The sequence below is a fragment of the Epinephelus lanceolatus genome, chromosome 20, assembly GCF_041903045.1.
Source record: "Epinephelus lanceolatus isolate andai-2023 chromosome 20, ASM4190304v1, whole genome shotgun sequence".
NCBI lineage: Eukaryota > Metazoa > Chordata > Actinopteri > Perciformes > Serranidae > Epinephelus > Epinephelus lanceolatus.
This window is the reverse complement of record NC_135753.1, coordinates 19,937,280-19,955,061: the sequence shown is the minus strand read 5'-3', so window position 1 is coordinate 19,955,061 and position 17,782 is coordinate 19,937,280. Positions and strand designations below refer to the sequence as shown.

The window sequence follows — 17,782 nt, the reverse complement described above, 5'->3', positions numbered from 1 at the left end:
AGGTGTCTCATTTATAAAACAATGCGTAGGATTCACACAAAAAATGTGCTTATGGACAAAAGCCAAAAATGCCATGTGCCAAAAAATACTGGACAAATTCCACAATCAGGCTTCCACCTCACCATCTGCGTCGCTCATTTCCCTTCTCCGAAATATTTGTAAGCACGGGTCAAAGTTTCTCCCATCAAGTCTGTTTTTACAGATCACAATGTTTGCATGGGAAGTGACGTGTGGCTCTTTCAGCCCTCATTTTGTGCATACATTATGTTTATAGATGAGGCCCCAGGCGTCTACTGGAGACAGGCCTTTATTTGTCAAAATGTGTAGCCACACCGGGCTAGTAAAAGAGACTAGGCTTTTAATTGAAGTTTCATGGTATATACATAAACTACACAAACCATTTCATAGAATGAGCTGCCTTCATTTAAAAAAACATTTAAAGTAATACATTTTAATAGATATTTCCCACCTGACAGACTGAGTGACATCACTTACAGTATGCCCAATTATGCACCGATACTTTCTGTTGAGAGTGCAGCTCAAAGTGTCCAAACTGGTTTTGTATGTACAGCAAATGGGCTGAATATATGCCTATAAAATCATTAGAAACTATTCTTTTTTTACACACACAAACACATGAAAAAACAAGTGTTATCAGTTTCACTGAGACCAAAAAATAACACCTAAACAGGATCCAAACTTTTAATGACGTCTTTATTATTTCCAGATGAAGGTATTTGTGGTACAGCCAACATTCTGGTCAAGTAAAACAAGAAAGTTAAAAATCTAAAGTCCTACAGAAAAGCTGCAAGTCAGCAACAGGTACAGGATGATGGCAATAGAGAGAGCAAGACACTAAGGCACTATAGATCTAGTGTATATATGTATGGCTATATGGCCATACTATGGCCGTTAGAGGTGCTGTAAACAGGTTTTTAGGTCTATGTTAAACAGTTTCAATTCAAAAGCAAGAGATAAACTGAGAGAAGCGGTTTTAATGCTCAGCAGATTGCTAGGTGACTGCGTAGTAAAAATAAAAAAAGGAAAAGTGAAGAATGTTCATGTAAGTGACTGCTTATCTTAGACACAAAGATACAAAAGACCCAGTTCAACTCTTGTTGCCATATCCGTTTCACAAAAACAGCATGAAAAAATAGAGTATTGCAAAAAAATTTTTTATTCCAAATACTCTTCAGAGTGAATTCATTTCATTATAAATTTTTCTTGACTGATTCTCTTCACAGTGTAACAGATCAGACACCTGTGGCAGGGTAAACTGAATAATGACAGTCTTGCATAGACAATTAACGCCGCTCAGAATATATTTAACTTTTCATTTCCCATTTAAATCGGCGCTGTCTTTGGAGTATGGAGAGGGTAGTGCTGGTGGAAGGAGCAGCTCAACTCATTTGAAGTTGAGAAACAGCTAGGAAGTGACAAATGCAAGCTGTTTTACAGTATTTTCATGAAAGACCTGTGGTGACGGTTTGTTAAACTCAGGTGCTCTTTTGATATCCTCCTTCATCGCTTCTTTACTTGAGAAAGGTATCAAGCTTTCTCTTGATATTGTCAAATGAGTCCATTCCCATGTAGTCTGCCTGCCCCTGCTCCCATTTCTGCTTCCGTTCCTCTGAGGACACCTGTGGCTCAAGTTCTTGTGCAAATGAAGAGCTGCTTGAACCCTGAGAAAGAAGATAAAATAGTCAAACAAAGAGCAGGAGAACAGAAGATGAAATCAATGACAAGACGGACGGACAACACAGAACACATCCTTTGCGCTCATTGCTTTTTTAAAAAGCACTGGACTCGCCATACGTAGCCTTTCCAAATTAATGCCAAAGGCAAACACACGCGATAAAGTAGGAGTAGCAGTAGCATTAAACCATTTGCCAGCAAACTGTTATTGACTATTAAGCTACTAAAACCCCCATCATTTTCACCATACCTGTTCACTTTCAAAAGTGACTGTGTCACTGTACCGGAACTTTATCAGACGAATAGGAAGACAGAAAAGAGGTATATCATCCAGAAAAAGCGCAAAATAAAAACAGTGAAAGATGAAACAGTATGTGACAGCAACGTACATGTGCTTACATGAACATGGTATAATCTGTTTACAAACACACAGTACCACAATCAACAATTTTTGTTTTACACAGCTGGACAATGAAGAAATCTTGGTCAGTGTGTCCGTGGTTAACAAAGTTGTAAAAAGTTGGTTTGGTCAAACTTTGGAAATCCTAAGGCGGCTGTGACTTTTCATTGGCTTGTATATTTGACAGCTCTCAGGTAATATGACTAAATGCCATAAAGTCATGTGGAGAAACACCAAATTAACCAAACTGTTCACCTCCACACATCCGGAGTAGAAAGGCCGGTCTCCATACTGCTCCTGCAGCATGGGCACCACAGCACTGGAGAACACGATCCACCAGTCCACGAGGAAGGTGGGATGTCCTGTGGCCTCATGTACACTTCCTGCCATCTGTTTGGATTTGGGGTCAAATGTGTAACTCCATGGCTTGGTCTTCCCCAGGAAATGGACCACCTTGGCATTGCCACCGTACCTGAAACAAGCAGAAGAAGATGTAGAAGAAGAAGACATTATATATACTTTATTAATCCCAGAGAGGAAATTCAACCTTTTCACTCTGTTGTCATATACACACATGCACCAAATAGACAGATTTCATAGTGAGGGGCCCACCCATGGACAGGCGCCCCAGGCAGCTGGGGGTTCAGTGCCTTGCTCGAGGGCACCTCGGCAGTGCCCGGGAGGGGAACTGGCATCTCTCCAGCGACCAGTCCACACTCCATACCTGGTCCGGACAGGGACCCGAATCAGTCACCCTCCTGTTCCCAAGCCAAGTCCCTATGGACTGAGCTGCTGCCAACCATAATTATAATAATGAGAGTTAAGTGTAGATACCTAAAAAGATTTATTGTAGATGGTTAGTGGATTATTTTAATGAATTATCTTCTTTAAATCATTGCAACATCAGTGATATTCATTCTGAAAACAATATTCTGTCATTTTGCTTCTGTCATACATAAAATGGTCCCATATTTAAAGCAGCACTTTGAAACTTTTGCTCAACAGTGTCCACTGTGAGTGTGTGGCTACAACTGTGAGCTAATTGTACAAAATACTCAAATTATTGGTTAGTATTTCGCCACAATGCTAAGTTAATGTAATAGTAGCAGAGACAGAGAAGAGTCAAAGACAGCAAATTGCCTCAGTAGCGTCTCGTAATTATTATTTACTTTTAATGTTAGCTAACATTGGCCACCATATGCTAGTGGTCATAACAGACTAACCTAGACTGTAGCAGCAAAACTGCAGAGTGTACCGATTTGAGAAATAGTGCATTTAGATGCCCATTAATCTATCTTTCATTTGTAAGAGAAACAAAGGGTTATAAAGCTGCATGGTCCTCCTATAATCTAGTATTCAAGTTCATTTTCTTTTCCTACATTCATCTGTAAAATGCTATGAGGAAGGTCAAAAATGCTAACTGCTATCTTAAACTAATGCCAGATTTATACTTCTGTGTCATATTGACACAGCCTGACCTGCACCTCACCAGAAATGCAAATACACGTCACAGCGACACAGACCTCCTGTCTATATTTATAAGCTGAAACCAGTTCCCTCAGTGGAAACTAAGCTTTCATTTTCTTTAATTTCACAGATAAGAAACAATAAATTGTGAAGACAATAAAGCCTCATAAAAATAGCATTTTAAGTCTTGTATGGGATTTATTTTGGCCTCATATGAGTAGAGAAAATCTCTGCTAGCCACTAGGCTAATTTATACAATGGCTTGAGCCATAGGCTTGTGCTAATAACATTAGCATGTTATATTGGTTTGGCAAACCTGTTTAGTATAAGACAGCTGTTTTGTCAATGAACCTTATGAGTTGCAATAGAGCCAAATTTTGTAACATTACCTTTGTTAAATGTTGCCGTCGTCCCTGGCTACATACGAGTAGAGGAAAAGACTGCTAGCCGCTAGGCTAATTTATACAATGTAAAATGCCATAGGCTTGTGCTAAAAACATTAGCATGTTGCATTTGTGGGAAAAATGTGTCCAGATAAAGACAAGTGCTTTGTCTGTGAATGCTGCGAGTTATAGTGAAGCTGATTTGTGTACTTGTGTTTGAAAGTGTCTTTATTTAGCCATGTTTAATATGTGTTTTGAATCAGTGGGAGCCTGTGGGGCCTATACACACCATTTTGCACTAGTTGTAGTTGAGAGGCATCATTGTACAGTGAAATGTGTTGTGTGAGGTTGGCTGTGTGAATGCATGAACACTTGGATCCTTGTGAGTACATGGTCACAGATATTGAAAAGTTGCACTTGTTATAATATAAACAATTATAACTACTATTAAATGGTAATAGTAGTTATAATTGTTGTTTATATTATAACAACAACAACAACAACAATTGTAACTACTATTAAATAGTGATAGTGCTGCTGTCTCCATTCATGTCATTACATAAAACTGTCATTTTAAAATAAGATTTAAGGCTGCACATTGTTTTGCTGTGGTGGTATTAGTCTACTTGTATTAGACTACATCATATTAGTGTCTGTTAGAAACCCTGCCAGCCCCTTCAGATATGGCATTCTCCTTAGCATTGGCATACTACACGTGTACACAAATAAACCTGAATCTTCCCAGGGGGTGGGTTGTTTTCTTGTGTTTGCCAGACTGCTTAAGCCCCACTATTGCTGACAGCCAACAACAAGTAAATACATGTTTATCACCCCTGTTATGCCAATTTGGTTGCCAGGAAATGCCGAACCTAAGAGCTTGTTGATGAGGTTGTTTCTATGGAGGAGGACGGTTTAGACGCAGAGAGGCAGTGAGAATGGGAGGGGGAGCTTAAGACCAAGTGCACAATGACTTGTCCTGGAGGCGAACATAAAAGACCTTTAAATATCCACTCTATTTTAGGATTTGGTTTCAGCTGTTGGGAGCTCAGGGTGGATATCCAACCCAGCGCTGAGGCCTGCTGGGGGGATGCTCCAGTAGAGCTGCTGGAATCTAACTGCTTATCTCGCTTGAAACCTGATGTCGTCACGATGTCACTACATGTTCATGTGATCGAGTGTCTGCTTTCATACTGGCTTTGCATCTGATACACGTGATTTTAGTCACATTGACAGACTGCTGTAGTATTCTTGTAATAGTATACTATTGCAACATGTTTTTTGGAGACATAACCTCAGTAGACGGACATTGACTTACTGCTTGAATGCTGGAAGGTAAGTGTAGATGGCTATGCTGCTGAGGTTGTAGATGAAGGGGAGGTGTTTTGATATGTCAGCTGTTGCCCAATCACTGAAGAAGCCATTCAAAACACCCTGGTCTCCTCCTGCAACAGAGAGGGGGCAAAATCAACATATGACAGTACATTGACATGTTATTAGAAATAATCTGTAGAAATCTGCACTTTCAGATGTGGTTAATGCTGTTACAGGTAACTTATAAAAGTAACTTTGTCATATTTGCTGAAACTGTCACTACATCCACACAGAGGTACAGGAGAAAGAAAATCTGTGAAATAAAATCATGTTCCTTTCCTCCTTATAGAGCTTCTAGTGGCATTTGCTTGATTTCCACCATGGCTAAACAAAAACAACCAATCAGAGCTGAGGAGTCTGACACTGCTGTCAATCATGTCAATCGCTGCTTGTGAACTGTGATCAAAAATAAGAATATGAATCAAGATACTGTTCTCCATTGCCCACTTCTAGGCTCAAATGTTTTCAGACACATTTTGGTGTACTGTTTAGCTGTTAAATGAGAATTTATGACCCGATATGGTGACCTTTATCCAGACAGTAGCGCACAAGACAGTCTGTTAAAAAAAAAAAAAAATCCTGTTTCTCTTCCTCCTCAAGATTATGTTACTGCATTGCCTATTTCTCCCTTCAGATGTTTTCAGAAACATATTTTAGTGTACTGTTTAGCAAAAGTGCAAATGTTTGCTCTGGCCGGTCGGTGGTGCTTCATTTTGGCTTGACTGTTTTCAACATGGCGACCAGGTCACAAACTCTCATTTAACAGCTAAACAGTACACCAAAATGTGTTTCTGTGAAAACATCTGAAGTGAGAAATAGGCAATGCAGTAACATAATCTTGAGGAGGGGAAGAAATGTGTTGTTGTTTTTTAAATAGATTCTGTCTCATGTACTACTGTGTGGATTTAGTGACAGTTTCAGCAAATATGTTTGTTTTTTATATAACAGTTACCAAGTGTAGCTTTAAACTCTGTGAAACCAATTATAATAGATAATCGCTACACCGCTTCATTGATGCTTCATACAAATCTACCCCCCTAGCAGTACAGGAGATCTACACAGCACAGTTTCAAGGTCGGCACCCAAGATTAGTGTCGACAATTCGGTATCTGACCAAATGTCTCCCCTTCTGTTCCTGAGATATGATGTTGACTAATCATCACTTCATCATTTGTGTGAAATTTTGTCATAACTAGCGTATGAATGCTTGAGTTATGACCAAAAACATGCTCTGGTAGGTCACACTGACCTTGACCTTTGACCATCAAAATCTAATCAGTTCATTGTTGAATCAGAGTAGATGTTTTGCCAAATTTGTGGAAACTCCCTGCAAGGCCTTATTGAGATATTGCACTGACAAGTGAATGTTTGTGCAAAATTTGAAAGAAATCCCTCAAGGTGTTTTTGAGATATTGCTTACAGGAGAATGCAATGAATGCAAGGTGACATTGACCTTTGACCATAAACATCTAATCAGTTTTTGATCAATTTGAGGAAACTACCTCACAATCTTATTGAGATATTGCATCGACAAGAATGAGACAGATGCAAGTTTACAGTGACCTTGACCTTTGTCCGCCAAAATGAAATCAGTTCATCGCTGAGACCAAGTGAACGTTTGTGCAAAATTGTTCTTAAGATATTGTGTTCACAAGAATGGGACTGATGGACAACCCACAGCTATCGTTGGTGCTGAAGTATAAAAACCAGGTGTGAATTAAAATTAAATTCTTTTCCAGCAATGATTTGTTTTTTACTTCGGTTATTCAAAGCAGCAATGCAAAACTGATCCACATCACTAACAGCAGCTTGAAATTTGCTTCAAAGATTTATTAGTCAAATCAGACATGATACTGCAGATGAAGCTTGCTCTAGTTGCCGAATCTCTGTAGTGGTAGGGCGTTTTAAATTCACACTGAATGGCAATTTCAAAAATGTGTTTTCACGGATGAAACATTTCAGTTAACTTCAGGTCAAAGAAGAAAGCGGGAGTGCTTTGGTGTAATTTATTTGCAATAGTAGCTTGAATATGCTTTGAGAAACTGTCATGGTGGCATAACAGCTAATTTAGCTTGCAAAATGCTTTGACAGGTTTAGCATATGACTGGATAGCTTTTTTGAAAGAGGACAAGCTGGGTGAGAGTTCAGTCAAATGATCTGCACACCTGTGACAGCCAGATTAATTAGCTTTTCCGCTTGTGCTCCACATTAGTCAGCAGTCTGCTGAGATCAGTCCAGACAGGCTGTTGGAGAAATGTTCCCAGACATTCAGAGCACAGAGATAGATTTCCTCCCTTTAAAATAAAATTATCTGACTTGCTAGAAGGAATGGGCAGATGTGAATACATTTCCCTCAGTAGCTTTTATCCCCGGGTTTCCTATATCATATCATATCATATCATAAGAAGCAATGCATGAGTGCAGTGTAAATTTATAGTGATCGCAGTAGCTGCACAGAGTGTTTAAGAGACATGATGTACAGAACATGTCTGTCACATGTGCATTACGGTCACCCTACTCTCCACTGAAGGCAAAATATCAAAGATCAGTGTGTTGTTCGGGGACCCTGGGGTATATATATAGGAAGGCTGAGTTCTTTGGCTAATCCACCACAGTGCTGAGGATTTATTTATCTCATACTTAACAAAGATTGATTGCCTGCTGCTTGCTCACTGACCTCAAATGTGCAGCTCAAAGTCAAAATCTGCTCTGCAACACCAGAACCATTTCCATAGGCTGTAATATCATAGCTTGATATCAGATGGCAGTGTTAGTTTGATTGCTCCATTGTGAACTGACAAACTTCTCACTACAGTAGATTTGCACCTCAAATATATGACTAGCATATACCATGTTGTCTTGTAACTTCACCAAATACAAAATTAAGGGACAGTTCTCCCTCAAAATCAAAGCATTGTTTATTTATCTAGATTGTTTTGGTGTTAGTTGCAGAGCGTTGGCGATATCAGCCGCATAGACAGCTGCCCTCTCTTGAATATAATGGATCTAGATAGCACTCGGCTTATGGCGCTCAAAGAAATCATGACCCGTTTACTTAAGATAATTCCCCGGACCTGGCTGTGAGCAGTTGCATGTAGGTTTCTTTTATCAAACTGCACCCACCAATGATATCATAGCACTGAAGGAAAAGTGCATCTACCCAGGGACGAGAGGCTCATACTCATGACCTAAGATGTAAACATAAATGGCATCCTCCCCCGCTGAGCTGTAACATTAGCTAGCTCAGTGGTGCTAGGTGAGCTAGCAGTAGATGCACATTTCCTTTCGTGCAGTGATATAGTTGGCAGGTGTAGTTCAGTGGAAAGGAAATAGTTCCTACATGAAACTGCTCACAACAAGGTCTTGAGGTATCGGGTCAGAATTTCAGGAACGACAATTCTGTTCAGTTTTTCCAAGTCTATTTTTTGGCTGTTGTAGCACCACAAGCTGAGTGCCATCTAGTTCCATTATATTCAAGAGATTGCAGAAAAACTCTACAGCAGATATCTCCAACATTTAGCAAATCACACCAAAACAATCTAGACTGATAAATAGCACTACAGGTAAGAGAGAAAATAAGTATTTTCAATTTCGGGATGAACTGTCCCTTTAAAACATCTTAAATACATAACTAATTCTAACTGTGGCAAAGGTGTCCCCACCCACTTAAAATGTAGTCCAATATTTACTCTCCTTTAAGTTTAGTTGTGTTCACTCTATAGCAGCTATATGCTTCACTATATTTACCTGCTTACTTTACCTGTCTATCATGTTAACATGGTGCTGGGCAGGTAGCACACAGCAGGTTTATCCGCTTTTTTGACTGAGAAGAAGTGCCCGTTTTGTCTGGAAACAACATCGATAAGAGTGGTGAGACTGAACCATAAAATAAAAACGATGAGCTGAAAGATGCTAAAATGCTTTGAAGAGCTGAGAACTGTTGAGTCTGATATTTTTTTCTATTTCTCAAAGTCTAATTTTGGTATTGGTACTACGAACCTAGGTACTGTGACTGCACTCGTTTTGAAATCTACAAAGATCCCCAGCTCTATTCATGACTAGTCAACTTTAAATAACACCACCAGACACAAGTATTTAAAGTGTTTTGTCTCTCTGTGCTGGTGACTTGAATCAACATTGCCCTCTGGGTTAACACTTGTTTTTAAGTTTGCACTTGAGTTGCCTCTGCTCATAGGGGCCCGACTGGAGGGCTGGACAGCCACTCGCCCTTGCTCAATTTGGCTAATTTAGATCTTGGGCAGCCCTTGCCATGGTGGTGGCTTACGTAAACAAAGAACTCAGGACAGTCTGAAATCCAGGGACGCATTTGATGTTAAGTAGGTCAGTTACCCGTCAAGTATACAACCAGATCTGAATTGAAAATGTCGTCCCCCAGTGAACATCTCTTCTGTTACATCATTAAATCTGCAAGTGACCAGCTAGAATGCTAAATTTTGAAGCCAAGCAAAACCATGAGACAAGCTCATTGACCATTCATGCCGAATTGCTTCACCTAGTTGCCATACACTAAGTCATTGGACTGCCACTGGCACAAGATGAGATGGCATTTAATAGAAGTTTCACATATAGCTCCCAAAAAGCACAGAACTGTACGGCCTGTGAAACCGCCGACTGCTGCAGTTTAAAATAACACACATCGCTGCTGTTTGTCTGAACCCACAACCTCTACTGGGGATTTCAAACTTAATATGGGGCTGAGTGTCTTCATTTTGAGGGGATGAGCAGAGCTCAGCAAGAATGTGCATCCAACTCTGCCAGTTTGTCTTGGCAGCAGACAACACTGGAGCCACAGATGCAGAGATAGAGCCTCCGGGTTCAACCACTGAAATTATTTTCCTGTTGTCTTTCCTCAGCAATTTTTCAATATCATCCCTGAACTGCGAAGACACAGAGTGCTGCACATGTACATCATGTATTCCTTATAGCAGAGTGGAACTGAAATGCTAAAGGTCACAGCAACTTCAACTCATGCCCCAGTGCACATGAAAAGACCATCCATGTCTATAAATAAGACAGCTTTACTTATTAGCCCACCATCAGGCATGCAGACGCTGACATCCCATTGAAATATTGGGTATAACAAAAATAAATACAATGACGGTGAGTATTACATGAATTTTCATTGACAAAGAGGCATCTTTTCTGGAAAGAATGAAGACAACAATGTCTTTTGTATGCGATTGTGATGGGGGAAATTCTCGCCAACAAACACTTGTGGCAGCCAAAGCGGGTCGGCACTTGAAAGCATTGGCCACTGTTAAGCAAACTAATTGGTTTTTCCAATGAACTCTGGCTCATAGACTCTCGTCCACAGTATCACAAGGGAAAACGGTTTGTCATTTAATGTTAAAAAGGTTCACCGCTACAGACAAGGACAAGCCCCGGCTCTTCCGATCCCTACTGTAAGCTGCATCCTGATTTGTTTATTTCACAACTGCCCCTTTTGTTTAGTGGCATTTTTGAGGTCACAGCACCACAAAGAAACAATGAGTTTGATTAGAGCCCAACCAGCGTATACGCAGGTCCCTAACAGCCTTTTCTAACAGCCTTCATCATGTAACCCAAGTATGAAACTTTGGCCATGAAGAAAAGTTAGTACCCGAACTTTAAGTTATTATTCTGTTAAAACCCAGGAACAGTTTTTTCTTATAGCTTGGCTTATTAAGAAGACGTTACAGTAGACAAATGCCAGTGTTGTTTGAGGTCATTCTGAAACGGTGTTGCCATTACAAATTCAACAGAAGGAGGCTACTCATGGACGAAAGGCTCGTGCTCATGACAGCGCGAGATGTGAACATGAATGGCGTCCTCCTCTGCTGAGCTGTAGCGGTAACAAGCTCAGAGGTGCTAAATGAGCTACCAATAGATGCACGCATGGTGATACGGTTGGTGGGTGAAAGCAAATAGCTCCTATATGAAACTGCTCACAACAAAGCCTGTGGATTATCTTGAGTTATCGTGTCATAATTTCTGGAAAGACAGCTTGCTGTGGGATTATTTTTTTTTTAAATGTATTTTTGGCGGTTGAGCACCACAAGCCGAGTGCCATCAAGTTCAAGTATATTTGAAAGAAGGCAGACATCTCTATGGCTGATATCTCCAACACTCTCAACTACCCCAAAGCAATCTAGGTTGATAAATAGCACTACATGTAAGAGGAAGAACATATATTTTCAATTTTGGGATAAAGTGTGTTTATCTGGTCTTAAGATAGAAAAAACATCTTAAATTTCCGCAATAACAAAAAAAAAAAAACTCTACAGTTACTAGCACTGACAGAAGCAGGGCACTCTCAGAGATGAGGCAAGGTAGTAACCTATAAATATTATTTGCAAGTTATCAGATCCCAGGTTCTGGTTCTACGTTTGCTAATAAGCCAAATATCTGCTGAACATAGCATTACACAAAAGTTCTGAGCTGGTGTATTTGAGAAAGGTATGCGAGGCTCGACTGAGGTGACGTAACTGTATACTTTAGCAGACCCAAGTTTTTTAAAAGGGATGTTAACAAAGCTTACTGTGAATAAATGTGCTGCCATGGTGGGATGTTTACTGGATCCCTTTTCAAAAACTGGCACTGGCTGAGTCAAGTGTTAGGAATCTGGCTGTTTTTTTGCGTAGTGTTCAAAAACTGCTGTAACTTTTTCTGGAAAGCAAAGTTGGTGAACGTGCAGTATGTTGAGAACCACAACCCCCAGCAGGTACAGACCAATGATTTTTTCAGCTGCTGATTTTGAGCTGCTCGGTAAACCTGATAGGGAGCCAAAACGTCGACCACAATTCAGTTACAGTACGCCTCACAGGAGAAGAGTTTCTGAATGTCAACCAGTGCTCTGTGCAAAACACGGCCTCTCAAATTTAACTTCCACCCCCCTCTCCAGTGAGCCCCTGAGAATAACTCAGCAGAGCTAGACAGGCTGTGACAGGAGGGCCTTGTGTCCAGGCACTGGGCTTGATAAAGGCCTTACTTAGAGCAAAAGATAAACAAGCTCGGTTTAACATCATGTTACTAAGAACTCAATGTTACCCAAAGCTGGTCAACGCCTTAATGTTTGAGGATTACTGAAAAAAGATTGCTGGCATGAAAACCCAGTGGTGGTTAACCAGACATGTCTATTTTGAGGGAAACTTGTAAATGACACAACTAAATTTGATCCAACACCAACATGTAGGATGATTTCAAAGGATAACTGATAATAGGTATATTCAGTTGAAGGGAAAGTTGGGAATACATTTATTTGCTGTCTTGTGGAAGATAAGGTTGATACCACTCTTACTTTATAAATATATGTCTATTTAATATGAAGCTACAGCTAGGAGATGGTTAGCTTGTCTTAGCTTAGCTTAGCATAAAGACTGGAAACTGGGGGAAACAGCTAGCGTGGCTCATCCCAAGCTTAAAAACTTGCACTAACCAGCACACAAAGCTCATTTCTTCACATTATATTTTGTTTGATTTACAGAACTCCAACATTCAAAAAAAAAAAAAAAAAAAAAAGCAAACAAGTATATTTCCAAATTCCAAAAATGTGGAATTGTTCCTTTAAGGAAAGTAGCGCTGCAACTTATAATTGACTATTTTCAATTAATGTTTCAACTTCCCGGATCCCAAGGTCATGACCTCAAATTACCTGTCCAACCAGAAGTCCAAAACCCAAAACTAAAGCACCAAAACACGTTCGTCTTGACTCACCATCAAAGCTGCCGTGTTCTGTGCAATACTGAAGCAGTTTGCCGTAAGTCTCCATGGAAGGCCGAAAAACAAACACACCAGAGTTGAAGCAGTCAGGCCAGCCGGGGTCGGGAGCAGCTGACAATTCTTCTCTGTCAAACAGCTCATCTATATTTGAAAGCACCTAGGAAGCAGACAAACAAATAAAGGCAGTAGATAGATAGTTACAGTACAACATCTTGATTTTTTCTTGCTTAAGTTAGTCTCACCAGTGTGTCTGCATCCATGAAAACACATTTGCTGTATTGTACGAGAGTCCAGCAGTGGAGTTTGGTGAAGGTGACACCCAGGTCTGGCCTCTTCATCATGGCCAGGTGCGCTGTGTCACCGCTGTCCAGCACATCCACCACCCTCACCTCGTCGTAGATTCTCCTCAGCACGGTCCTAATGATTCACAGTGCTATAGAATGAATCGGCATCAACAACAACGCAGGTGGAAAACAAGGCTTGACAAGAATGCTAACAGGTGTGATTTAGACATGTTGCACCACTTGCTGGAGGTGAGGCTTCTTACTGGCAAGGCTCCGACATCTGTGGACCGATGAGTGCCACCAGCTTCCTGGATGTATTGTGGTTGCGGAGGGACTGGCCCAAAACCATGGCTCCACGAGCATAGCTGTCATTGGTAGCCAACGTCACAAAAGCCTGGTCTGTAGAGGAAAGAAATCATCACAACAAAGACGATTACACTCATTAGCAATCGATTGTCATTGTGCCTACAAAATAACGTAGAAGAAATGTCTGGTCACGACCCCCAAGTGTGTCCCGTTTAAATATCGTCTAACCTTATCTACCCCACACTTGCAGATCTTCTGAGTTTCTTTATTTTAGATTTGCCTGTGAATCACCTGCCGAAATCACAAATTTCGCCAAATATTTCAACAAAATCTTGCACACCATGTCAAAGCAACTCAAGTAGCTCAGTAAGTGTTAAAGCATTGAGCTTCAGTTGAGAGAGTAAAATGGTGATAAATGGTGTGTCTAACATGTAACCATTATTATTTAACTGTCTGACACTGAAACAAAGTTTGACTTTGATGTTTTAAATCATTTTCCTGTAATTAAACTACACTAAGACTGCGCTGCAAATACCTTAACATGAAGTCACATGCTTCATGTTTAGCCTGCAGGAATATACAATACACTAAACACCAAAAAAGCCTGCTGAAACAAGTAAAAAAGCATCTGCCAACATTCCAGTTAACCAATATATTTCAAACACAACTGCCTTTTCAGATACTCTAAAACAACCTGAGTTTCCGCCAGCACTATGGCATCACATCAATGGCAGATTTCTCGCTTGTCAAGAAAAATAAGACTTTGGTAGCCTGTACCAAAATAATTGTCTCATTAAGGTGAATTTTATTTGCAGTGTGGTGCCTACTCCACAACACCCCTTCTCTCGGCCTTGAGGAAAATCTGTCAGCTACCTGCCAAGTCAGGTTTCAGAACAATGACTCGCCTGTGAAAGAACATATAAAATGTGATGTGATGATGGAATCGGTTTGGCAGCTGGGGACATTGTGTGACTATAGCATGTGGGCCAACATGACTCCCACTTGGACTGTATATCAGCCTCTTGGTACTGTACTGCCAATAGTCGGCAAAGAAAGCAAGACAGTGGGTACAGTATGTATAAAATGTTAACAGTGGGTCAGGGTTGCCTGGAAAAAAGTTGTTCTGTCTCACTGGCTGCACAAGGTGCCACACCTCTTTGCTCACACCCCTTTTCCAATTGGTACAAACCAGTGCTGTAGAATTCATGCATGAAGCATTACATGAAACACATTAGTCCAACTGCAGCCTAGGCTCAGTGGATTTACAGTACAGGCTGCACACACCCACACCCACTCCCATTTCCCCAGTAATATTATATCACAAGTGGGAGTTGGGTAATGGAGAATCATGACATGCAGTAGCACAAAAATAAGGCCCACACCTGACACTTGCAAAATGGTTTCATTTTGCTGTCATGTTATGGATTTAAAGTTGACACCAGGGGAGAATATGCTTATTTTAATGGGCATTTTCTTTTGAGAAATGTTCTTATATAATATATACATATTACAAAGCTCTATAATCTAATAAAAGAATTAAATTTAATTGTTTTACTGACACATTGAGTTAACCACGCACATACAGTACACAGGTCACTGCAGTCATTTATCACTGTTGTATAGGCTATGCTACCCATGTTGCAGATATGGCCGACAGCAGTCAGCTGGACACACAAACACACATGGAAACACAATGTTCTTTTACACATTAGGCCTTTAAAAACTCCCAACTTCGAGGAGCTGCTGCTACACAAACATTTAACCACACAGGCAGGCAACTTCAACGACAGCCAGCCATTTTCATTAACTACACACTGGTATTTAAACTGCCAAAGTCTGCGGGACTTTTAAAAACTTCAAAGAAGACACGCGCGAGCCTGAAGGAAATGTCGACATGAGACAAACACCGCGAGTTTGACATGTTAAAAATGTTAAAATGTTACATACCAGCCATGACTGAAGAAGTCGAAGCTACTTTGTAGCCTGGACCCGAGGACACGGCAGCTTTGCGTGGAGGAAAGAGGACAGACTAAATCTACAGAGGTGGATTTATACCAGCTTGACAGTAGCCAGTCGCAGCGTCATGTGACGGTCTCCACACACCCACCTGCTCCCAACATGAGCCTCCACACACCCCCCGGCAGGTCAGGGGGTTCAGCTTTTCACAGATTTACAAAGTGTTCTGTGTGCATGTAAAAGCAAAAATGTCACTTAATAACTCTGAAATGACTTTTATACTTATTCAAAAGTTCAATTTTGTTTCCACGTGGTCTCACAGGGGGAAATAAAAGCCGAAAACTTCTCTGGAGTCAGATACAGTTTCACATTCCCGAGGCATCACTCTGCAGCCATGACCTTTCAAACAACCGCCATGTGTGTCCCTTGACTGGTGTCATCTTTAGTCTTGATGACAATGTAGAGATGGTGATGATGCTGTAATGCGGTGCTGAAATCAGGAACAAGATGTTCCGTATTAGACGCTTGGTATTCTGTCGCCATCTTGTGGAATAAACGTAATATAGCATGATAGTGTCAAGACAAACAGAGGCCTCTGGTCCTCTTATATACTATGTTACAGTATGTAAATTATTTTTAGTGGCCTCAGTTGAGCTCTTGACTTAATTTATGGACCAAGTGGTGCTTTGTACATGAGTGTAATACTACTGGGAGGGGGAACAACTGTGTGTATGTATCTTATATATTCATATAAAAATAACTAAAGGACTGTGCAAAATGTTTAGGCAGGTGTAAAGAAATGCAGTAAGAATGCATTCAAAAATATAAAGTTTAATCGTTTATTTTTATCGATTTAGAAAATGCAAAGTGAGCAAACAGAAGAAAAATCTGAATCAAATCAATATTTGGTGTGACCACCCTTTGCCTTCAAAACAGCATCTAGGCACCCTTGCACAAACTCAGCGATTTTGTCGGATCATGATAAACCAATTATACCCAACAGGTGCTAATGATCATCAATTTCATATGTAGGTTGAAACACAGTCATTAACTGAAACAGAAACAGCTGTGTAGAAGGCCTAAAACTGGGTGAGGAACAGTCAAACTCTGCAACCAAGGTGAGGCTGTGGACAACAGATTCATGCCACAGGTCATATGCCATGGCAAGACTGAGCACAGCAATGAGACACAAGGTCGTTATACTGCATCAGCAAAGGCAAAGATTTCAAAGCAGACTGGGGTTTCAAGATGTGCTGTTCAAGCTCTTTTGAAAACGGGCAATGTTGAGAACCGTAGGCGCAGTGGTCGGCCAAGGAAACTTAGTGCAGCAGATGAAAGACACATTATGCTCACTTCCCTAGGAATCGTAAAATGTCCAGCAGTGCCATCAGTCCAGAACTAGCAGAGACCAGTGGGACCCAGGTACACCCAACTACTGTCCGGAGAAGTCTGGCCAGAAGCCATACCTCCGACGTGGAAACGAGGCCAAGCGACTTAACTATGCATGAAAACATAGGACCTGGGGTGCAGAAAAATGGCAGCAGGTATTCTGGAGTGATGAGTCAAAATTTGAAATATCTGACAGTAGCAGTTTGTTCACCTAAGGGCTGTTGAGCGGTACAATAAGTGTGTCTGCAGGCAACAGTGAAGCATGGTGGAGGCTCCTTGCAAGTTTGGGGCTGCATTTCTGCAAGTGGAGTTGGGGATGTGGTCAGGATTAATGGTGTCTTCCATGCTGAGAAACACAGGCAGCTACTTGTCCATTATGCAATACCATCAGGGAGGCATCTGATTAGCCCCAAATGTATTCTGCAGCAGGGCAATGACCCCAAACATACAGCCAATGTCATTAGGAACTATCTTCAGTGTAAAGAAGAACAAGGAGTCCTGGAAGTGATGGTACGGCCCCCACAGAGCCCTGATCTCAACATCATTGAGTCTGTCTGGGATTACATGAAGAGACAGAAGAATGTGAGGCAGCATACATCCACAGAAGATCTATGGTTAGTTCTCCAAGATGTTTGGATCAACCTGCCCTAAAACAACTGTGTGCAAGTGTACCTAGATGAATTGATGCTGTTTTGAAGGCAAAGGGTGGTCACACCAAATATTGATTTGATTTAGATATTTCTTCTGTAAATAAACAATTAAACTTTATATTTTTGAAAGCATTCTTACTTTACAGCATTTCTTGACACCTA

The 17,782-nt window shown here is 40.8% G+C and overlaps 1 protein-coding gene across 2 annotated transcripts; it reads right to left on the bottom strand.

The window, feature by feature from the left end:
- Nucleotides 1-695: 695 nt before the first annotated feature.
- Nucleotides 696-15,711, bottom strand: LOC117264944 (glycogenin-1). Of its 2 annotated transcripts, XM_033639278.2 has the most exons (8): nt 15,573-15,711; nt 13,583-13,718; nt 13,278-13,452; nt 13,030-13,192; nt 5,261-5,387; nt 2,351-2,567; nt 1,946-1,984; nt 696-1,682 (listed from the first exon to the last, which is right to left on the bottom strand). In XM_033639278.2, the coding sequence occupies exons 1-8, from the start codon at nt 15,577-15,579 to the stop codon at nt 1,533-1,535; spliced, it is 1,014 nt and encodes a 337-aa protein (XP_033495169.1). In that variant the 5' UTR covers nt 15,580-15,711; the 3' UTR covers nt 696-1,532. The 2 variants fall into 2 exon arrangements, with proteins under 2 accessions (XP_033495169.1, XP_033495170.1); XM_033639279.2 differs by lacking the exon at nt 1,946-1,984.
- Nucleotides 15,712-17,782: the final 2,071 nt, after the last annotated feature.

Excerpts from the sequence above, each read along its gene's own strand:
- LOC117264944 (XM_033639278.2), bottom strand. Across the intron at positions 1,985-2,350 it reads TCTACTCCGGATGTGTGGAG|TTCCGGTACAGTGACACAGT; the intron begins GTGAACAGTTTG and ends CGTCTGATAAAG. Across the intron at positions 1,683-1,945 it reads TCACTTTTGAAAGTGAACAG|GGTTCAAGCAGCTCTTCATT; the intron begins GTATGGTGAAAA and ends CTTCTTTCTCAG.